This window comes from Lepisma saccharinum, chromosome 3, assembly GCF_977018435.1.
Source record: "Lepisma saccharinum chromosome 3, izLepSacc3.1, whole genome shotgun sequence".
In the NCBI taxonomy this organism is placed as follows: Eukaryota; Metazoa; Arthropoda; class Insecta; order Zygentoma; family Lepismatidae; genus Lepisma; species Lepisma saccharinum.
The window spans coordinates 30,133,712-30,158,304 of record NC_139231.1 but is presented as its reverse complement, the minus strand read 5'-3'; the positions used below and the strand labels follow the sequence as shown (position 1 = coordinate 30,158,304).

The 24,593-nt window shown below is 37.3% G+C and overlaps 1 protein-coding gene across 3 annotated transcripts in view; it reads right to left on the bottom strand.

The window, feature by feature from the left end:
- The window catches only part of unc-13 (protein unc13 homolog), a 671,187-nt gene that overhangs the window by 91,683 nt on the left and 554,911 nt on the right, over positions 1-24,593 (bottom strand). For all 3 annotated transcript variants that reach the window (XM_083118384.1, XM_083118382.1, XM_083118383.1), the window contains exons 3-5: positions 14,200-14,293; positions 6,359-6,433; positions 3,282-3,501 (exon numbers count right to left, since the gene is read on the bottom strand). In XM_083118384.1, coding sequence (XP_082974510.1) covers positions 3,282-3,501; positions 6,359-6,433; positions 14,200-14,293 — 389 coding nt within the window. The remainder of the gene's footprint in view (positions 1-3,281; positions 3,502-6,358; positions 6,434-14,199; positions 14,294-24,593) is intronic.

Here is a 24,593-nt window from a genome sequence, read left to right as displayed (position 1 = left end):
GCTTTTGCGAATTCCATCTATTCAAAGTGGACTGTCGGCCCTGTGCTGTTGTGTGATAGTGAAGTGCATTATGGAATAAAACGAGTGTGATTGTGCGGTGGGGTGGAGAATTTGGTGCAGACGCCGTTATCCAGCCAGGATGTTGCTGCCAAGAAGAAACTTGTGGATGTAGGTAGGCCCACCCCTTCCTTCTCTAGCAGGCTTAGTAACAGAAACGAAAAATAAAGTGCGCCGATTTTGTGATTCAGGATACGAAGCTGTTACTTGGTTATGCGGTTGTAAAAAGTATTTTGCACTTTTCTGTTTCCTTCTGTTTTCGTTTCTTTATTATTATTATTATTATTATTATTCATTTTATCTAACTTTGCATCTCTTTTATCGTTACGTTACTCATTGCGATAGGAATAAGACTGACTTAATTATCAGTTGAAATGTAGGAGATACACAGCCTAGCAAAGAAAACACCAATCCCAGAGATTTATCCAGAATTTTTAATTTGGTGAAAAATTCCAGGGAAGTGTTCTGAAAAAATGGGGGGGGGGGGTCGATGTGTGTGGATAAATCACTAACCATGTCAGCCCAAAAATAAGCACAACGGGAAATAACCTTCATCATGATAGGCTTACACTGTTTGAAAGGTCACGCTCCGCCACTGATGGGCACCCCTGTTTAGTGAGGAGGGGCAGATCAAGTATCGTGTTCAGTAAAGCTAAGAAAATAGTTACTTTCGGTAGATACGCTGTCGTAATTAAATACGTTGTGGGGATTACGATATGGTCTGAGGGCGCGAATGATATGATTGGGGGGGGGGGACGCATGACCTGATTTTGGTGGGGATGCGCCATTGGCCTTGGGGGGGGATGTGCACCCCTGGTAGAAATGAACCCAAGTTTCTCTGGAACACAGTCAACACACTGAAAAATTGCAACAACATATTCCAATATGAAATGCCTCTTCCTCATTCATTGGAACGGTGTGTCAAAATGTTGGATGGCCTGGTTGATATTTTTTACATTTCCAAATCTGAATGAAAAATGTGGCAAACAGTAATTGAAAAGACATGTTCAGGGTCTGCATTGTAGGCAGTAGAAAATTGTGACAAGCTCTTGTACTCAAATATGCACAAATTGTTGGTGATCTTGGCCACACTGCCAGTTTCATCTTCAACACCCGAAAGGATGTGTTTAACATTAAGGAGGATGAAATGATGTCCTCGCAATACAACGGGAGATCCTCGACTAATGGGCCCAGCACTGTTAAGTGTACATACATACGGATATTAAAATAACACTGATGATGGATGTTATTTCAATTTTGTAGCAAGGAGGAAAATACTAATTCTAACATTGTAATTCTTTTTTAAAGAGAAGCTGGGATTAGCTTTTTTCAAAAGCATTTCCTGCTCACTTTATGTAGAAAAGTTAGAAGTTCGTAGCTGGATTTAATTTAATAAATGTGTGACCTTTCATGTGGTGGCAGAGTGGATTTTGATAGCCAGATCATACCTAGGGACGCTATACGTCCCGGATTTTCAGGGACAATCCCGTAATTTTATCATTGGTCCCAGTGTACCGAATAGTTTCTTCGGGATGCACAAATGTCCTGATATGGGGTGGGAAATAAGAAATGATTAAGACTATACTTTCCTGAACTTCTTTTATATTTAAATGCGTGGACGTAATTTTAAAATGCTAATTTTACAAAGCAATTTAACTCTACATTGAATCACTCCCTCTCCATAATACAAGAGTTAACGAGATACAGACGGTACTGCAAACATCTTTGAATTCACGATGGCGCCGCCGTCTGCTAGCAATGCTGAATTTCAGTTACGATTCTTTTCATGGGCGTCGGCAGCGGGTGTCGAACCGGTCGGTCGACCCCCAGGAAATTTCCATCTACTTTTTTTCAATTTATGGCAATTTATAAACGAAGAACTTTATTTCACCTCATTTTGCGTCATTGTTTAAAAATGGTCTTGAGATATCGAATTTGGTACGAAACTTTCATAATTTGCAACACTGAAACTCTGCTAATTTGTAACTTTCACACTATCCGAAGCTTCTTATGTACTACTGCGTTTGCTGTTGCTACTGCAACTAATGTTAGAAGTAACTATTATGTAATCTTGGGTGTATCAAGTACTATATTATTCATATAATAAACTTATTGGATGCTAAAATAAACTAAACTAAAACTGCTACTGCTACTATTGCTACTACTACTATTACTACTAGTAATAATAAAACAAATAAAAATTTGAAATACCGATAATGCAACAATTTAAAAAATGAACCCCCCTTGACAAACTTCTGCATATGCCACTGGTCTGTATCACAATATTTTTGAGGGGAGGGTGTGTCCTCGACATCTTCGATTCGACTCCCCAGAGGAAAATATTTGGCGACGCCCATTATTCTCTTCCATTGTATAGTAACCTGTTTATTATCGTATCAATACATAGGATAATTCTTTATTTTATTTAAAAAGAGTCAGTGTTTGGGTGCCTATTTGTTCAGTCCGCAGATTTCAAATAAAGTTCCCACACAATGTGTGATGTAAATGACAATTATGTTGTATATACAACTTTATCGGGTCCAGGCCCCCCGGCCCCCCGGGCCGCTAGCTAACAGTAGTGTCCCGGATTTTCACTTATGAAATATAGGAACCCTAACTGAACCAAAAGTTGAACCCTACCCCCCCCCCCCCCTTACGTGAGCTATATATACACCCATTAGTAGAAGTGTAAAGGAAGATGAATCATAAATCCTGGTGTGCTTTCTCGGTAATATATTTTTAAAAAAAGGACAAGGGAAATTCTAGGTCATAATGGTGCTTAAAGCAGTTTGTATACAATTCAATTGATATTGCAACAGTGTGTTCAAGACAAGATAAAAATCGACAAATGGAGTTGAACAATGCTCTTGATGGAAATCTTAAATTGCATTTGTACACCATCGCAGAAAAAAAATTGACAGCAATTTCACTTTTTACCGAATGGTGGCACCACGGAATAAAAATATATGGTACTTTGTTCGATTAATTGATTATACCTCGTGCCCTGATTATTCTTCAGGCAGACTCTTGAATGGGTTCATTTGAATCATTCCCATTCAAGAATTCCTGAATGCTAACTTTGGTTTGACAGCAAAATGATCTGCGTGTAACGTCACTTTCTTCAACGCGTTGTTCGGAATTCATTTGATGATGTGCGGACAATTTTTATATTCACCCTTTAAATAAACTATATTGCTGTGAATATGAATAGAGAAACCACTTACTCTGCAGGCAGTCAGCGTTGAGAAGGTCTTTACACTTCTCGTGGCACTTGACTCCACACTCCGTACACCGGACACCCTGTCTCGCGATGCCCCATAGCAATCCCTCGCACTCGTAGCAGTAGGTTGGAGACGTCGCCGTCCACAGGACGAAATTATGCGGCGTCGTGCTGGAGATCGGGTAGATGAGGGCTTGAAGGGTTTTCTTATATACGTGCATTTTCTAAAGAAAAGACAACACGTTACGTCAATTCACGAATATACCAAGAGTAATTTGCATGTGTTTCAAAAGAGAAATACGTTTTAATATCATCATGGAGTTTTGGACTATTAACCACTGTTAATTTTTACAAAAAAAAATATTTTTTTTTTACCTACGTTTCGGAGGCTGAATCTGCCTCCGTCTTCAGGGTACCGTGTAGTCAGACTATACGGTACCCTGAAGACGGAGGCAGATTCAGCCTCCGAAACGTAGGTAAATTTTTTTTTTTTTTTTTTTTTGTAAAAATTAACAGTGGTTAATAGTCCAAAACTCCATGATGAATAAATCACCACTGATTAGCTACAAAGAAGAAGTTTTAATATCACTTTTGGACAAAAAAACCTGGTTATAAATTCCAATATACGAGGGTCATTCGGAAAGAAACTTCCGTCTGGGTATAAAATTAACACCAGGACATTGTGAGAGTTTTTATTATATACAACTGAAAGAGACAACTCTAAGCTATTTTTCTACATAAGCACCGTTTCTGTTGAGACACTTATCATATCGGCGAACAAGGTTTACAATACCCATATCAAAGAAATCTGCCGCCTGTGTATTCAGCCATGCATTAACACTGTCCTTGAGCTCCTGGTCATTGTTGAACCGCTGTATCCCTAGCAACTTCTTCATTGTGGAAAGATGTGATAATCGCTAGCGGCCAAATCTGGGCTGTAAGGAGGGTGGTCAAACAATTCCCACTGAAAATATTAAAGAAGGTCCTTGGTTCTAGCAGCAGTATGTGGGCGAGCGTTTTCATGGACGAGAACAATACCAGAACTCAACATGCCACGTCGCCTGTTTTGAATTGCTCGTCGCAATTTCTTCAAGGTTTCACAATACACTTGGGCGTTGATTGTTGTGCCTCGTTCCAGGAATTCCACTAACAGTATTATCCCTTTTCAAGTCCCAAAACACAGTTGCCATGAGCTTTTCCGTGGCTGAATGCACAGGCGGCAGTTTTCTTTGACATGGGTATCGTAAACCTCGATATGATAAGTGTCTCAACAGAAACGGTGCTTATGTACGAGGGATGATCGGAAAAGAAGGTTACAAAGCATATAACTTTTGTTTTATTCACTGTAACGTAACGAAAATTTATGTGTAAATTAATAACATGTTTGTCTTGTTGCGAGTTTGAGGACTTTGAATTCTGACCATGTATACCCGAGATGCGGACATTTAAAATGGTGACTCGTCTAGAAAATTGGTCAAGAGTAGAAGTGAGGGCAGTGGTGCGGTTCCTGTGGGAAAAAAAACACTACACCTGCTGACATTCATAGGCAGATTGTGGAGGTGTATGGGGAGGGGACAATTTCAAGGCAACATGTAGCGAAGTGGTGTCGTGCCTTCAAACAAGAACGGACCAGTATTGTTAATGACAACCCTGGACACAGCGGTAGGCCCAGTACCTCAACCACTGACGTGAACTGTGCTCTTGTGGATGAGTGTATTCGTGAGGACAGAAGAAGAACATTACGCTCAATATCAGCTGAGCTGGGACTACCATTTGGTTGGCTGGCCACCATTATCTGACATGTGATAATGTCAAAAGAGCTGCCTCACGGTGGCTACGAGAACTTGACGCGGATTTCTGTGCAACCGGTATGGAAAACCTCATCTACCGTTGTGACAAGTGCTTGAACAAAAAAGGTGATTACATCGAGGACTAGTGTTGAGTGCCCTCCATCATCAGGTGTGTTGATGTTCCAGCTATGTCTAACACATACGCCATAATAGGCTTCGTAACCTTTTTTTTTCGATCATCCTTCGTAGAAAAATAGCTTAGAGTTGTCTCTTTCAGTTGTATATAATAAAAACTCTCACAATGTCCTGGTGTTTCTTTTATACCGAAACGGAAGTTACTTTACGAATGACCCTCGTATTAAAAAGCACACACTTAGTATTTAAAAAGCAAACATTTAAATTTGATAATAATAATTTATGAATAGCAGGTATCGACTATCACAAAGAAAAATACACTAGTAACTGCATGATTTGAGAGAATTTGATCAATGGTTTAATTACATTGGCATCAATTTCTGCAAATAAAATGCCTAGCAATTTTAACATGTAAAACATGTACAGTTACCGGCAATACAAAGGGGACATCTAGATCCTGAAATACTCGCTTCCCTGCAAGGCGTTATGTGCGTTGCCTAACTCTACGGCTGTTGTAGAAGTTGCCATTGAAGATTTGATATTAAGATCCACTTATCGTCGTATAGTTAGGCAACACACATAACGCCTTGCGAGAATTTCAGGATATTTGTGTCCCATTTCCTTGCCGGTGACTGTACACGTGCATTTACTTACACTTTCAAAACTGGTTAAAATTTACATTGGCTCATAATTCTACATGTAGATATTTGGATTTGGTTCTTAAACAAGTATAATCTATAGATATCAGATATAATGACGAGAGATAATGATGAAAATAGAGATTAGTGAATTAGTTTTGTGAGGTCTTACAATCAACGACCATACTACTTTCAGATGAAATTTTAACAAAAATATGTTGATTGTATTGCTAATTGTTCTTACAAGCTCTTATTATTTGAACTATATTAACAAATTCAGTTCGTACTCAACAGACATATCGTCAGAGGATGTAGAATGTGCTAGTTCTGAAGGTATCTCTCACAAACTTATTTACGTACTCTATATTTACATATATTAATATATTATGTATATAAATACATAAAATATTGTACTAATGTATAATGTTTTAGCGCTAAATAAAACACGATATTCAGATTAAATCAATACTACTTTCATGTTAACAAGAAAAATATATTAAAAATATCATGTAACTTACCAACTCCTCGTCGTTCAAGGTGGCTCTAGGTATTGCGGACGTAAGGCCTGGGTTAATCTTTGTAGCTCGCATTGTCTGCAGATGAAATGCAATAACTGATTAGAATAATGCACTAAAATTAGAAGTACTTGTGGATTATGTGCTGAGAGATATAAATAAAACAGGGAGCATTAAGATAGGAAATAAAGAACAAAATATAATTTAATAAATGGAAGATTTAGGACACTTTAATAGACAATGTCAGAAGCTCGTAGTTATTAAGCATTGAAAACTTGTAATTATTATATTTTTATAGTCATGCATTTTAAAACTAAAAAATACTGAGTAAAGTTGATTTTATTCATTCTAAGAGTTATGAATTTTTTAAGCAATTTTAAAAAATGTTTACAATATTAACTTAAAATGTACTGAGAACTATTATATTTTTTTATTTTAGTGCAGCTATAGCTTAAATAAATTAAATCTAGGAGAAGAGGGAACTGACAGAAGCTTCATAAAAGAAAAGAGAAATTTAACTCTGTATGTTATCAAAGGCTTGTATAGAGAAAGTAATGCTAAAAATTGTCACCGCCATTGTCACAATGGAAATTTTCGAAGACATTCAAACCAAAAAGAAATTACAAGAATGTATAGAAATAAATGAATTTTGAATTCTCATACCATTAGTCTTCAGAATGTTGGCTAGCAGAATTTTCTTGGTGTTTTTATGAAATAAGAAAGCTTCACAAAAGACAAGTAAATATGAAAGAGAACAATACCGTATAAATGAGCCTTGTTATAATAATAATAAGAAGAAATAAATGTTGTGTCTCGGAAAATGTTATGAATGAATTGGAAACACGTGGCTTCAGGTAGAAAAATCTTGGGACAACATTTCTGAACAATTGGTAGAAAATATTTTTGGACAGATAATAAAGCTAATAGAAAAACAAATGTCAAAATGAGAAGAGGGTTTCTTAAGATATACCACAGATAAGGGTATATACTTTATTGTACTCTTATTTAGTGACGAAATGACTGGAACCTTATTTCATATTTGTGTGTATATACATATCACTATTTATTACGCAAACTTTAAAAAGAAATGGGAGAAATCAAATACACAAATAAAGTACTGGTGCACAGATTTTTTTTAAAAAAATATTGTTATTAGTTTCAACATGAAAATTTTAGGCTAGATTATGCTATCTTCTGTAAAACCCAATAATAACAAAATATAATAATAATCTTTGCTCCATTTCCATTGTACCTTTAAGTTGCTGAAATATATAAAAATAGAACATGTAATAAATTAAAAAATACGAGAAAGATACGATTCTATTCTACTTTATAAAATGTCTACTTTCTACGTATATTTTTACGTTCATTATACAGCCATCTAAAGTATAAGCCGAGCGTCGTAAACCTCTATTTGAATAATTCCTCATCGAGGCTAGTACTGAAGCAAATCAACTGGATATATTTATGTACTTGTTCTGTTTATATATATTACTGCATGCATCAACAATCGATAGTGTGTAGGATGGAAATTTAAAATACATGCACTGAGTTAAAACATTCCTGGAAGCAAAAGCGCTAGCATATTCTAAAATGCAATTTAATACTGAACAGTAAAAAAAAGTACGAAGAGGACATTCTATGCATCTAACCACAGCATTATAGTCACAAAGATTACCAGAAAAACCAAAGAGATTATTACACTGACCAATTCTCACGTAAACTTATTGAATTTATCTCATAAATAATTTAGAAAATTTTGCAATTTGAATTTTTAAAAATAGTACTAGATTTATCTGAGTGTGGTTTCTGCCAAAGATCTAGTATCGAATGAAAAGTTTAAAAAAAATACCAATAAATTTGTAATTTATGAATCCCATTGAATAGGTTATAATTTTGCTTTTTTGCTTTCTCGCTAATTTTTGATAGTGATTAAATATTGTTGCACTAGTTCGGTGTATTATCGCCATTTGACTATTTATTTCACAATTTTTTTAAAATCGAAATCAATATTTTTCAAATAATTTAACTAATGAAGAAATACTAAATAATTTATTTATTTGTTAGAAATTATGAACATTATTTATTTCTCTTTCCTTTTAGTTACTAGTAAGAGAGAGGTCGTGAAAGTACATCTCAAAGAAACACCAATATCTCGTCTAAGATTCAGGCGAATGATATCGGCCTTTGCAGATAATACATGAACTCCTACATCACGGAGGTTAGCAATAGAAGTTATATGTATATACACACACACTGCATGATCACATTTATATTGCAGGCTAACGAGAATCTGAAGTATGCCTGTGGAACTTATGTTGTATTCAGTCCATAGTCCTTTCATCAATTTCATCGAATTATAATTATCAGTCATCCTCACCTTGGCAATTAGCCAAAAGCGACAGAAAAGAAAATCAAATTAACATTAAATCAAAACCGTGTTTCGTACAAGCACGAATACTATAATTTAAAGCTCTTCAAGGTGTGTTTTCGGCTTCGAAAGCATGATAGCGTCCTTATATTGAAATAAAATGTGTTCCTGAAACCCCCTAACATAATTAACACAATCTACAATATTTGGTAATTTTGGTCCCAAAATTTATTGCAAACAGTAATGTTTTTCGAGAATTTGGCAAATGTCCAAAAAGGTTTGACAGTTTCAAAACTAAAGGCATGCACGCAATTCTACCAAGAGTAAATTTTATCTGAACTGCTGGATTAAATAAAGAAAAGGTATGAGCTTCAAACGCCTTTTCTTAAATCCAAATTATCGTATGTGATGTATGCCTGAAGGAGTTATTACTTTTGTTTTATATTTTATATTTTTTCTTACAATAAATTAAGCAAATTTCAAGAACAAATGAGAAAAATGTAGAATGAAAATGTAGCATGCTATATCGCGCAATCTACGGACTCTTGAAATATGCATTTTTAAAGCTACAGTAGCGTCCTTTGTTCTGGACCCTCCTTCCAAGATTTATTCTCTTTCATGATATATAATCTAACTCACATCCATGTTTTACACCTTCTGGGACCTTCTTTTCAAGATTTACTCTCTTTTATGATGTTCTAACTTACATTTAAGTTGTACCTTCTGAACTCTCTTTTGTAGCATGTTCTAATCAACACCTAGGCCAATATTAATGTTGCGAATTAAGGGGGAAGAAATCTTACAGGGAATATAACATAAAACATTTAATAACTATTAATTAATAGTTATTAAACTATGCCTATGAATGTTTTCGGTTATAAAAAACAATACTGGTACCTCAGAAACCACACTAAATCATATTCACGAAGCTATGAATGGTCTGTTGATCGTGCATTTGAAGAGTATATGGCATCAAATCGATGATAATGTTGGCAATATATTTTGTGTTTAACAAAAACATTTGAGAATTATCATGACAATGGAGCAGCTAGGAAAAATTCAAGTTGGTTGAAACTTGTACAGGATTAAATATATCATGTGCTAGTGCTGTATACGATGTGGAAATAGATTGAAATTGCTGGTGACTATGATAAACTAATTCCATTGTTGATTGAACTTAAAGTTCTGTTCCGGCTAAGCGACCCTGCATGTCAAGTGTTCGACTTTCGATCGATTTAATTTAATTTAATCCTCAAGCGATTAGCTAAGAGTGACACTAAATTTAAGAAAAAAATTACACGTATGTGTTAAATTAAAAGCCAAACAGAAAACAGAAGAGATTATTAAAGTACTTTTGCTTACCATGCAAAAAAAAAACAACAAAAAAAAAACAGCGTTCAATATTTTTTAAGCACTCGAATCCCCTCGATGTTTAAATGCTTACTAGCTTTATAGCTGTCATTGATCGTTGCATTGTCAACATGCACAGGAGCTATGCAAGAGCGATTTCACATCCGTTGTGCATGACAGCATTCATATTACCCAGTTTGGCTTGAATCCGTTTAATCTGACAAAACAATGTAATTCGGGGATTCATATTCAACTTCCATCAAGTTAACTTGGGCAGTGGTTTAAAAAAAATGCTTCTTTTCGTTATCGATGTCAAAATACAGGTAATCAACTGATCTCCGTGACTGAGCGAGAGGTTCCGGATTGGAAACCTGGCTTGGGCATGCGTGTTTTTTTGTGAGTGCCCCTTCATCAATTTCATCATGTCGTCACTCAACCTCATCTTTGCGATTAGCCCAAAGTGCAGAGAGTGAAGTAAAATGAATCAAATCAATCAATCAGTAATACAGGCGTATGCCTGTACGGATGTCATGGAAATTCTCAACTTGCTCCAACGGAAATTTTGTAAAAATATATATATATTTTTTTTTTGTTGAACACATATAATATATGACGCCAACATTATCATCAATTTGATGCCATGTGCTGTGCAAATGCACCATCAACCGACCTTTCAGAACTTTGTGAATTTGACTCAAGGTGACTTCCATATTGCGTTTCTTGTAACCGAAAACATTCGTATATTAATTAGCGTTCAATTAATTTATCTATTTTTAGTACAGTATAACAGTAGTGCAAATTTTTATATTAGATTTCGTGTGATTTTCTTCTTCCTCAATTCTCAAGATAAATAATATTGACCTAGATGTAGATTATAATAGTGTCATACAAGATAGTAAATCTTGAAAAAGGGGCAAGAAGTTGGAACATAGATATAAGATAGAACATTATAAAAAAGTAAATCTTGAAAAGTGAGCTGGGTTCGATAACCGGTGGAAGAACATAGTGGTTCAGATCCCACTTCAAACTGTAGGCCTAGTCCCGATTAGCCTTACTGTGCATAAACTGGACTTAAAACACCAAATCAATGAACAATTGAAAAAATGGGCCCAGAAGGTACCGTTATGTATTAATAAATAGACGCGTCTGCATTTTTAATTGTTCCAGTCAAGAGGAATTTTCAAAATGTCTCCAAATTTATTGAAAGCGTTATGAAAATTTTCTATGAGAAATACATGTATAACGTAGCCTATACGACATTCAAATTTAAAAATTATAGTATTACATTTCTGTACATGGTAACCAACTAGTGATCATTTTTGTTTTTAGATATTTACAAATACGAATGTACATAAATATGAACAATAAATTTTCATGTTTAAAAAAGGCGTTTGAAATTTTGCATCTACGCCTAAAGCAAATCTATTAAAAACGAGCTGTGTGGAAGACAAGAGAAAAAAGCAGCGATAAAACAAATAGCTGTTAACAATACCTTGAGCACCTGCAGGAGTGACGCAAGAATAAAAAGACAACATATTTATTAGTAACAACAATGACGTAACAGAGGTTTAAGATAGGTTACATGAATGAGGACAAAAGGGTAACATTTAATATACACATAGAAATGTAACATTTAACAATAAAGCACAATGAATTGCATTAGGTGTATATAATAAATTATACCGAAGGACGTACTGATACTACAAAGAACTACACATTTACAATATAATTTACAAGTGAACTGATAAAGTGTTTTGCAATAAGATGTGTAAGCTTGAAAACTCCTGTGATGCATGTTTAGTATTTGGAAAAAATCAGAAAGTTGCTTCAATATAGCATGATTAGAACGAGTTAAAAGTTTCAGCACCTTCACGTTGGCTCTAAATAAAAGCGAAGAAGAAACGTTATCTTTATTATTACATACTAAAGGTCATGTTTAAATAATAAACTCAATTTATTCTAATCTGTTTTCTACTTTGTTTGAAAAGTTCCAGGACTGTCGCTATAGACGATTGAACCTATCACTTACTCTTAACGATGTCCACTTCGAAGTAGTCACTTCCGCTGCGAACACATCACTACTAGTGTCTCTGGAGGCAATTGGAGAAAACCTCTTTCGGTATACTCATTAGTCATTACCCGCTGCAGTTAAGATTGCCGAAATGTTAACATGTCAACTTCTCTTGAATGTTTCATTTCAGTGGGAAAAGCAAAAAGAAATCACATGGAATGCTTGCATTTGGTGCTTAGGAAGAAATTCTCGCATCGAGAAAGCAGTGTGCGGCCTATCACGCAACAGGAATCAATTAGCAGATGTCTACAAGTCAGGACTGAGTCTTGTTCTCAAATATATCAGATAAAAGTAGCGACACGGAGTTCATCAGGCAACGCCTGTACCTTCACACGATGTCTTCTCGTAATGAGAAGATGCACCGTCCTTGTCGAGAGTAGGACGGTTGAAGGTCGCTACTGAGGCCTTTCTTTTACAAATTTGTTATGTATGACATACACGAATTCGTGCTAAGGTCTGGTTTCCGTAAGTCTATTGAAAAAACTAGGACTGATGTAAAAGCTTCAAATGTTCAGTGATTGTCGCTAGCGTACTCAGGACTTCTTTTCGGATGGGGCTCGAATTGTAAAGGTGGATTTTACATTAGCTTGTACGAGGTAGGCGCTACCCACTATAAAATATATAGGGTCTCCCGATGACACAGTGGTATCGTCATCGCCTTGTAATCAAGAGGTCCCGGGTTCGATTCCCAGTGGAGGCTCATAATGGTTCGGTTTCCACCTTAAACTGTAGGTCCAGTCCCGATTAGCCTTACTGTGCATAAAGTGGACTTTAAACACCAAGTCAATCAATCAATCAACTATAAAATATTTCGTAATTACTGTTTTTAAACTTCGTCTTAAAAGATGTTCAAAGACAAAAATGGTAATCGGGTCATTTTAAGGTGAGTTTGCATTAGTTTTTCCGAGTTCCTTACGGCTTACTTTCGAAATTTTGATTTCCTCAAAATATCGAGAGGGGTTGTAGCCTCATCAGCTCCTCCCTGCGAATGCCAGTGGTGACTGCCTTCCCCCAGTTTAACACATAACTAAATATTGACTCCATTCTTCCATTCTGTGCTCATTGTTAACAAAAATAAGCCACCACTAAAACACTCAACGTGTTACTAAGTGCTCCTGCCGAAATTCGTATAAACTTCGGTGAAACTTTGTCACATATATTATCACAGTCCCGAAACTTTTCTAACAAAGGTTGATCACAAGAATCAAAGCATTTTAACCTTTCACTGCTCATTTTACGGAAAGATGGCCTCAATTATACTTTTCGTATAGAAACAAAATTTCACTAATTTACGATTCATAATTCTACTTCGCTTGTATGGTGACAAACAAAAGTTACAACTAATTTAATTGCAATTAATGACAAAGCTGAAGTATTACGTTACAAAGCACCTTCCTAAAAATATATAGAAGTCCATATATTGACCCAGATTCCCTTGCCTGTGCTTCTAAATAATGTTAATATATTTTTTTCTAGAACACACTAATAAAGGGTGCAATAATTTCTTTGTTGAAATTTAATAATAGGACACTGAAGGCGCAATAATAGTCCAGAAATGCTACAAGATAGTAGGAGTTCAATGAAATTGAATGAAGTCTAACTTTTAACGTGCCAGCCAATAGTTACACTTGAATAATTCATTTCGTAAGTACTGTCCTACATTTTCAGAGAAGCTATATATTCTAAAAATATACCGTATTGATTCACAATAGTTAATTGGTAGCACATGGCATAACAATTTGAACGATTAGTATAATTAAAGCCATGACAATCTATCAATTCGTTGTACATTTAATACTTAAGTGGCATAATGCACAAACTAACGCAATCAGAGCACATGTCGTTCTGTTCTATCCACACTGAAGTCTTATCGCACAAATCCTTACAAAAAGGAGATTCTACCTCCTCAATGTTAATCGGAGTGTTTATATAATCTGCACTGAAATGAAAAGTGAGATGAATTTACATTAACAGAGATTCATTGTTATGAATATTATCACCAAATAAAATAAATGCCAATTTGAAATAAGCGGGCAGAACATGAGAACTTACCAACTCCGACACCAGGGGGATGGATTTTCGCCTACCGAGTGGCATACTGTCGATGTTGCTGAAGATGTTGCTGTAGAAGGGATTGTCCCCAGAGCTGCAAAGAGAGAAAAGAAGGAAGGTGTTAGGAGATTTGCTTGCAACTGGAAAAGTCAGGAAACAGAAAACTATCTCACTAAACAAAGGACCTTTGATTAAAACTACCGAGTGAACAGTAAACTTCCACGTGGAGTATTCAAGTTCTTACAAACTCTTGAGAACTATGCTGAGCTTTCGCTCGTATTCTATGAATTATGCTACAGAGTTGCCACCAAAGGAGGTAACACAATTGGTATCTACAGTCTGTATCGGGAATCTGTGAAGCAGGCCAGCCAGTGATGAATTCAGGAGGTGGCTCAGGGGGTGGGATCTCCCCCGGAAATTACAAAGTCCCACCAAAAAGTTTCAGTAACCTGACAGATCATTCGGACAATAGAAATTTTGCAACCATGTTCACTTTCGTTTTCTTTAATTCACTTTAATTTAATATAGAAAGTTTTTTGTCTTTTCGTAGTACTAATAAGCACTGATTCAGTCCTCTTTATAATTAAAAATCAAAATAGTGAACAAATTAAAATTATCGTTCGTTTTGATAACTGTTAAATTAAGAAATATGATTGCTTGAAGCTTGTGTGAATGTGTTAACTACTGAGACAGACGAGGAACCCACAGAAAGTTTCATTCTTAAAATGATAGTTAATTAAACCTAATTACACTTAATTTTATTTAATTACACATCAGAAGTAAGGGGCTATTAAAAGTATTAGAATTGTTTTATTGGTATTATAATTTGATACCTATGACATTCCCCAGTGAAGTTATATGTTCCCCCCAGGAGGAAATTGACTGGATTGAATACTGCGCATAACGGTAGAGAAGGAGAGAAAGCGAGTAGGAGGAGCAAAGCAGTGCGCGCTGCTGTAAACGGCTGGTAGTTGCAGCCACGTGTTCCCCTCCAAACATTCTCTTCCCCTCTCACGCGTTCATTGGTCAGTCACGTGCCCAAGGGGTTGGGGTGGGGGTCATAACCCCCCCCCCCCCTTTTGACCCCAGCATTCCTAAAAAAAATGAACATCAATGGTAGGAAAATATGGCAAAATGGCTGACTACCGAAGAAAGTGTACGTAACCCATCCCTTTTGAAAATCCTGGGCACGCCACTGGTCTAGTCTTCTTGAGTTCTACTACGCAGAGTACTTTTTTTTCGTTTGCTGGCTCCAGAGATTCCCGAGACAGAGTATTTACGGCCTGGTCTCCGCAGGCTTGTTCAGAGGCGTAACCACGAATTTTTGTCTGGGGGGGACAAGTACCAGGATAAACATACCAATAATAATAATATTAATAATAATAATTTTAATAATAATAATGTTAATAAAAATAATGTTAATAATAATGTTATAAATAATGTTATTATAAAATTATTATTATTATTGATTTGCGTTATTTTACTTCGCTTCTTGTGCCACTTTTGGCTAATTTGCGAAGATGGGGATGAGTGATCGCATGATGAAAATGATGAATGGATACTCGCAAACATCCATGTCGGAGCCGGGATTCAAACCCAGGACCAACATTATTATTACTATTAGTAGTGGTAGTATCAAAGACGTTATTATCCTCGTAAATTACGCAAAAAGGGGATAGAAGTTTGTGCTAAAGCATTTGTGTTCGAACTAACGATTTGAATTATTTTTTTAACACGTAATTTCACATTAATAATGGAAAAGAAGCACATAAACTATTTTTGAAAGGCAGAAAATGCTTCAAATATGCATTCCAAATATAATTATTTTTTACATTAACATGACTTTCATGCACGATATATGTTTCACATATATGCAAAGTGGAGTGACGTGGACACTAAATTGTGTACGTATTCAAAGTTGCTTTAATAAATATTATATACAGCATATATTATTTAAATACATTACACAACCAATTCATCCATCTCACAATAAACCAACAGCAGAAATTACATAAATTGTCTCTCAAATGTGCACGCTCCCTTTCCTCCAAACAATTGTTCATGCATTTAAAACAAAATCAAGGAAACTCTTATTTCTCTGTCTGGTGATTTACAATGCATTACAGCGAACAAACAGAAATTGTGAGCGAAGCGAGCAAGAAAATTTTTGGATCTAGTTTTTTTGCAGGCTGAAATCAATATTAATTTAATAGGGCGCAAATAATTTCACGGAACGCCATGACATTATATCATTTACAACTTTGTGCCTCCATGATGGTGTAGTGCTAACTTCGTCGTAATCAAAATATCCAGGGTTCGAATCCCCATGGAGACACAGTGCACACTACTTCGGCTCACATGAGCATAGAGTGAGCTTTAAACACACTTTTGTTTGAAAATTTGGCACATTGTTTGACACGAGTTTTTTTTCTTATGGTTGGCAACACTGTCGCGCTCCTCCACGCAAAATAAATTCCCTGCTAATTAGTTTTGGTGATTAACGCCTCCCACCCATCACAGCTTGATCGATACATTTGTGCTTCGGTTTATTGTTCCTTTATCGGGTTATTCGGCCGAAACTCTGGCTGCATACACACGGAAGAAGATGGGGGGAAAAGTTGTGGCTGTAAAGGGAAATTAGGCAGCTGTAAAACCAATTTCACCCGATCGGTCGGAACTGCCGTAAGGGATGCTGGGAGCCGTAGGAGATCGATCTTTCATTATTCTTTGAAGGGCTGTGATGGATACTTTCAAGGGCTGAAATGGGCCGTAATGAAAAGGACGAAAGGGAGGGGAGGGAATAAGTGATGAGCGTTTGTTGTTCTGAGACTAAGTCTCCGGGAAAGGGCATTAGGATTGAAAATTCATTTTCATCATTATATGTATATATATACATATACATTCGTGGAATACTTCTGGTCAGGGTTGTTAAACGTTTAGGAATTTTAAATAAATTCAATTCCGGTTCAGGAGAGAATATCAGCAAACTTAAATGGGTTCTGGACCATAAAGAACGTTTTTATCTGTAAAGTATTTCAATTCGGTCCGGGATCCTTTTTTCCGCATCAATTTAAATACGGTCCAGGAACCTTTTTTCCGGCTCAATTTCAATATAGTCCAGGAACATTTTTTCAGGATCAATTTAAATTCCGTCCAGGAATCTTTTCTCCGGCTCAATTTAAATACGGTCCAAGAACCTTCTTTTTTTTTTTTAATGAAACAATACGCAACTTGGATCGAATTTAAATTGTGCGAGAGAAAAGGTTCCCGTCCTGTTACGGAACCCAATAGAATCCATTAAGATGTATGGATTTCTGGATCTTTAACAATTCCAGGGTTGTTAATTTCCAGAAATTGTAAATAAATTCAATTCCCGTCCGAAAGAGAAAATCAGCAAATGAGTTCTAGGCCGTAAAGAACCTTTTTATGTTTAAAATATTCCAATTCGATGGAGGAACCTTTTCTTCAGGATGAATTTAAATACGGTCCAGGAACCATTTTTTAAATTAAACAATACGCAACTTGGACCGAATTTAAATTGTGCGAGAAAAAATTGTTCCGGTTCTGCAGCGGAACCCAATAGAACCCATTGGAATTTATGAGTTCCTGGACAACCCTGCCTCTGATTGTTTCAAAGCATTTGGCTTGTAACCTATGCGTAGACAGAAAGTGTTCTTATGTGTTGTGAAAACACCCTGGCGTTTCTTGTACAGTCAGGAGCCGAAGTGTCGTAACTAGCCCTAAAAAAAGCTTCTGGTGCGTAGAGAAACTCTTTAACATCCAAGCAAACTTACCAGCGCCAATACATACTTTGTCCACTAATTGTACACTTCTGGGTTGTAATGATCACATTTACTTTCATTAGTGTCGTTACAACTCAGAAGTGTCCGTGACTGTACGATCAACATCTTCAATGGAAACCGTCAGCAAGTACAAGTTCATGCTGTTCAACTTGTCTTGCCCCATTCTACAAATTCAGTCTATTTACGAGGATTCTGCAAAATGAAATACTGCAGACGTCTTAAGGGAGGCGTCTGTGAACACCAAGGCTTCAGTTGTATTTACAAGCGTGTGTCCCCGACTGTAGACGTCTTAACGCCTATGGTCACACTGGATCAGTTTCCGGCCGAACTTTTGCATTGGCAAACACGACAGAGAATAGCAAACACCATGAAGTAAGTGCAGTAAAAAATGCACACATATGTACTGATAAGTGAAATATGTCAATATATATACTTTAAAATGTACGTTTCATGCTGTATTTAAAATGAGTCGCCATTTCACTGTTTTGATCTGAAAATGTTAACAGAAAAAGCATGTAATTACATAGCTACTTGTCCTGGCCCTACTACTAAATATCTAAAATGAACCCTATTTTTTATCAAATTATACAAACCTCATAATATATTTAAACATGAAAATAGAAAGGTTAGAATACTCAAAGTATATTCCTATATTTAAATAAATACATTACGCAAAACACCAGCATGTTACCGTTACCGGATATACCCGGAAAACCTATCCTAAGCATTTCCAAACTCCCGAGAGCACTATAAATGGGGTTAACAACCTGCCTCAGGAGAAGCCAACTAGAACGCCAAGGATAGAGATCAGGTCGCGAGAGCGCGACAGTGCCGGACGTGGAGTATCGTCTACAGAGCCGCCCAGAAGCCGTGGCCTGTCCAGAGGCGAGACGCCTAAGGCCAGCCAGCGGGACCAACGCCCAGCCGACCACTCCAGCGTCCAGACGATCCGGAGATAAGTATATGCCCATTTATGGTGCTAATCCTTCTCCCCTAACTTCTCCCTCTTAAATTATATATTGGAGTGCTTACTAAATAAACTCACTCACTTAAATATTCAATTTGTGTTACGTTAATTACCTGCTCTACCTCTGACTTGTCGCCCGTTGGTCAACGGGTCCAACCCTCAAATACAGAGGGTGAAATCCGGTAGGACTAAGGTTTCAACGCCCCCAATTGTGTCTCCAGGGACCAGCCCTGGGACAGAACCTTAGCTCGTAACGTTACAAATATGTATGTGAAGATTAAATTTTAGTTATATTTGTTATAGCAAACCAGAATTTTGTTCGTTGATACTGAAACTTACAAAAAAAATAACTCGGTTACAGTTGCTGTTGCTCGAAATAGTAACTGTTGCTTGTAACTGAGTATAGGCTTTATGTATACTGACACAGACTTGCTAATTTTTCTTTCTATCTAATGGATAAATAATATCTGCACATTAAAAAATTGAATAGAGGAATGACAGTCTAAGATAGTCAGTTTCCGCTGCCACAGAACTACTGTAAGATTGATTGAGTTGGTGTTTTAAGTCCACTTTATGCACAGTAAGGCTAATCGGAAACGCACCTACAATTTAAAGTGGGATCCGAACCACTATGTGCCTCCACCGGCTATCAAACCCGGAGCTCCTTGATTACAAGTACTGTGAGAAAATGTATTAACAGCTATTACATACACTGCTCAAAACAATAAGGGGATAATGCGATATTGACGGAATTCGCCACTAACATGCACAAATCGTTACTCTGTGGGTCAATGTACGAACGTATCGTAGTGTTATGTAATCACAAAAGTCGGTTGAAAAGAATATGCAGCAGGGGACTACCGACGTTCCACATCACATGACCTGAGCGTAGAGCGGAATGGGCAGAAGTACTGCCCTCTCTGTGTCATCCTGTCCACTTGGAACAAGGCAGTGCTGCTGTAGGGTGATTACGTGATGCCTCCGCAACGCGAATTACGCGAGTCCACTGCTTGGAGAGCAATTGGACGACTGGAAGCTGGTCAAACACAGCAAGTTGTGGCAGCAGCGTGTGGAGTGTCGCGAAGTGTCATCTGTAGACTGTGGAGGCGTTTCCAGGATACCGGAACGGTACGAAGACGACGTGGGCAGGGTCGGTCAACATCAACAACCCCACAAGATAACAGGTATTTGGCATTACTAGCCCGTCGGAACCGCCGAATGAATGCTACCTGAACTGCAACGTGAGTTCACCGTAGCTACGGGAAGACGCGTATCGACGCAGACAATACGGAATCGCCTTCATCAGGTAGGCCTGTATGCCCGTCGACCGATGGTGTGCGTGCCCCTCAGTGCACGTCACCGGAGAGCCCGCAGAGAGTGGGCTGAAGAACATCGTGCGTGGAACCATGAACAATGGCGATCGGTTTTGTTCAGTGACGAGTCTCGATTCAGCACGTATCCCGATAATCGACGACTGTTTGTGTGGCGAGAAAGAGGAACACGCAACAATCCACAATTTGTGCAAGATCGACATGCGTTTGGTGGTGGTGGAGTTCTCGTGTGGGCCGGCATCAGTATCTTTGGTCGTACAGACCTCTACAGTGTCCGGAATGGATCGCTGACAGCAGTGCGATACCGTGATGAGATCTTGCGACCCATAGTTGTACCTTACGCTGCAGCGGTAGGGGACACATTCCTTTTTATGGACGATAATGCTCCACCTCATCGGGCATTGCTGGTGGACACCATGCTTGACGAGGAAGGTATCGAGCGGATGGACTGGCCAGCGTGCTCGCCTGACCTGAATCCCATTGAGCATGCGTGGGACGCACTGGGGCGACGTATTGCAAGTCTGCAAACACCTCCCCGGACTCCTCAGGAGCTTGAACAGGTCCTCATCGAGGAGTGGACAAGAATCCACCAAGTCCTGTTGGATAACCTGATTCTCTCTATGCCACAGCGATGCGCAACAGTTTTAGCGGTTGCTGGACATCACACACCATATTAGAGGTCCATTTCCATGCGGCGGCATTGCTCTCTCAGAGTCCATCGTTGGTGAGTCCCATGTAACATGCCGCTGTTGACCACTAATTGTGCCTTCATCTTCCACAAGTGGCCTTTGCCTTGCCTGTTTGGCATGTGTTAGCCTCCCATTGACTGGCATTCTTGGTTTTTATACCTATCTATCGTCTGGCTGTCCATGCAAAGTCTAAACTCACATTATCCCCTAATTCTTTTGAGCAGTGTACTTATCCTAATACATGCAATTTTAATTAACCAGTTTTTAAAAATGAATTTAGGCAATACAATCATTACTTATTTATTTAGACTTATATTATCCTGCTGAATAGCAGCTAATGAGCCTTGATACAGCAGTATGTAGAGTCACAGGCAATAAAAATGGGACACCTATATCCTGAAATGTTAGTTTCCCTGAAAGGCGCTATGTGTGTTGCCTAACTCTACGGCTATAAGTGGATTTCAATAGCAAATTTTCAATGGCAACATCTTCCACCGCCGTAGATTTAGGAAACACAAATAATGTCTTGGAGAGAAGAAAAGTATTTCAGGATCTAGGTGTCATATTTATATTATCGGTGACTGTACATACAAGAATTTATATGTTACAAATTCGTAATATAAATTATTATTATTATTTATTATTTACACAGATTATCTTACTATACAAACAGCTTTTTGCCCTGCATGGATTAATTTGTTAAGCTATACAATTCTTCTAAATGTTTATAAATGTAAAAAATATGGAAAAATATATGTAAGTGTGCCTATATAATTGAAACACACAAGGAATAAAAACACACAAGAAATAGAAATGAAGTAAGTATATGTAAAGTAGGCAATGAGGTAAATGAGGCACGGTGTCAGTAATCATACATTAATATCTTAATTTGTTGTTTAAATTGGGCAAAGTTTTCTCCTTTCTCCAGGCTACAGGCAGTTGGTTCCACTCCTTACTTGCCAGCGATGATATGGATTTTGATCCGTATCTTGCCTTGTTACATTTTGGTACTCGGATACTATTGGTGTTATTAGATCGCAGATTGGGATAATGCATGTTACTACATATAATTACCTTGCCGCTTAGTAAGTGGTTGTGTGTGTGTGAATTGCCTGATGAATTTTGAGTATGAACGCATATTTTCGTCTGGATTCAAGAGTGGGTAGTTGCAGTTCTTCTCTGCTCGATCGTGAAGCCGTGTGTGGCGCATTTCGTATACAACGAATAGCCCAATTGTGCATTTTTTCTAATTTGTTGGTGTTATTTATGTGAATCCCATAGAGTACAGAGGAACAATATTCAAGTAGCGGCCTAATAAATGCTTTCTAGAACGCTAATTAGTGAGCAAGGCGTACATATTTGCAAGACATATTGAAACTGTTTGATTCTAGGTGCTGCACGTGCACACATAATCTTCACATGTTGTGAAAAGGATAAATTCTTATCTAGGCACACACCAAGATATTTTTGACTCTCACTTGGTTTTATATTCGAATTACCTATTTTAATATTGTCAACTTGCGTGATGTTATTGTTTTCCGTGGATAATATTAATACTTGAGTCTTAGACTCATTCACTTTCAACATGTTAGATTGATACCATAATCAGGTAGGATAATCTATAATCATGCAAGAAAAAAATATTAAAATGTTTAAAAAAATCTCTTATACGACTTAATGCTACACCACAGTACTAGCTATACGTATATGCAGTATTTATAAGCGCGTTTCTGTTTTTAATATTCCAAGCTGTTACTGACGTCATCTTTATTCGCAAGCGATACACTTCTGCGTCCAATTATTTGTAAATTACCAGGAAGACTTAAATTTGAACGGTAGATTATTGTAACTTTTGTAGTAACTTCTTGAAGTGCACACCAGTATCAGATCTCTTGCCATTTGCTCTCACAGATAGTTTGACAAATAGTCATGCAAATCCAATGGGATCAGGAAAATTGCTATAGTCTCCGTCAAAGGAAACGACAACGTTGAGCCAACCTAGCCGGCGGTTGTTTGAGTGATGTCATTTATCTGAAAGGCAGGCAATTTGTCTTTCCTGAATCCCCCACTTTGACTGAGATCACAAAAAATGAAATCCCGAGGGAACGACACGAGTTTGAGGAGGAAAGTGGGAAGATGGAGCTAGGCGGATTTTGCTCAGATAGGTTTGAGTATGAGAGGTTCCAGAGCACTCAAAAGATGTAACTGTGTTTCTCTACTCAACTGTTGTGAAGTAGCAGCCGTCATGCTTTCGAGCATAACCTGTCTACCCGTTAATGGGGGTTATTCCTGGATAAACAAAAATAGTCGATCAGACAAAACTAACTTCCGGTTTGAGCAAGTATCCCATATGAGCAAAATGGAATACGGATTGCATTCGAGCTTTTTTTGTTACAAAATATCGGATACAAAATGGATCACTTGAAATATTTAAGTAATATGGAGAAAAAAGATACCTCGAAAAAATTGGCAAGTTCCCGGAGCTCTTGGATGAAGATTTATGGAACAATAGTAATGTTTTCCGAGACAATGTTGATCTTCTACCAGCGGTTTCGTCAGTTTACTTTTCGTCAACTGATCAAATATTCTTCTTTTGTTATTTAATAAATATTCAATTCTTTATTAATTTCCTAAATTTTAGTGATCTAAACTACATGTTTTGTAAGATATAATGAATACGTGCAGTAATATATCTATTCTTATACAGTCTTTTTACCTATTATTGTAAATAATACGTATAAATAAAACGTATAATAATGTAATAAAAATATTATTATTATTATCATCATCATCATCATCAGACACTTGGTTCGGAGGACCCCCGAAATATCTTTCTAGATATGTGTGTGTATTTAAGTGATAACATTGAAATACTTCGATAATTTTCAAAATCGTGTATTCAAGCACAGCCCCCATAATTGTATGTCTTGGAGAGAGCTTAGTTCCACCACTGGTTCTACTAGAGAATATTGTGGTTCTACGACGGCTAACAACTTGCCTGAAATAGTAACAGTTACATCTTTTAAATTTGTTACATCAACCTATTCGCGTTAATTTTAAAACACGTATAATATTTAATTTGGTTTATTTACCGGCGATGAAGTGCCGAATCCCTCGTGTTGGTTCCCAGTCTTTTCGCTTTGCTGCCTGAATCCACTGATTTTTCCGTATCAGGTCTGTCAGAAAACGATGCATAGATACATGAGAAAACATGTTCGTTCCCGACCTCATGTTGTAACCAACAGCCATGCAAGGATTTTCGCCTTTTCTGTAAGACATAACCCCTACACCTATGAAATCCATGTTATTTTTTCAAAACCGGAAGTAGCGTCCCCGCCTGCGCCGAACACGCTCGCTTGCAAGCGAGCACTCAGTAATCAATTGAACCTTTCGAACCGAAGAAACACGGCAAGCTGCACGTGTCGCATGTCGCTTACGTGCCTCTCGGACTGTGCCGTTTTCTCAATACCGTGGTGTCGCCTCAGCTTGTTGTTCGCGTAAGCGCAGTGAATGCCTCATTCCAACGAGCAATATTTAGGCTCTAGAAGTGAGCCCAACCGGAGGGATGTTTGAAGCTCTAATTTGTTGATATAATAAAGTATTG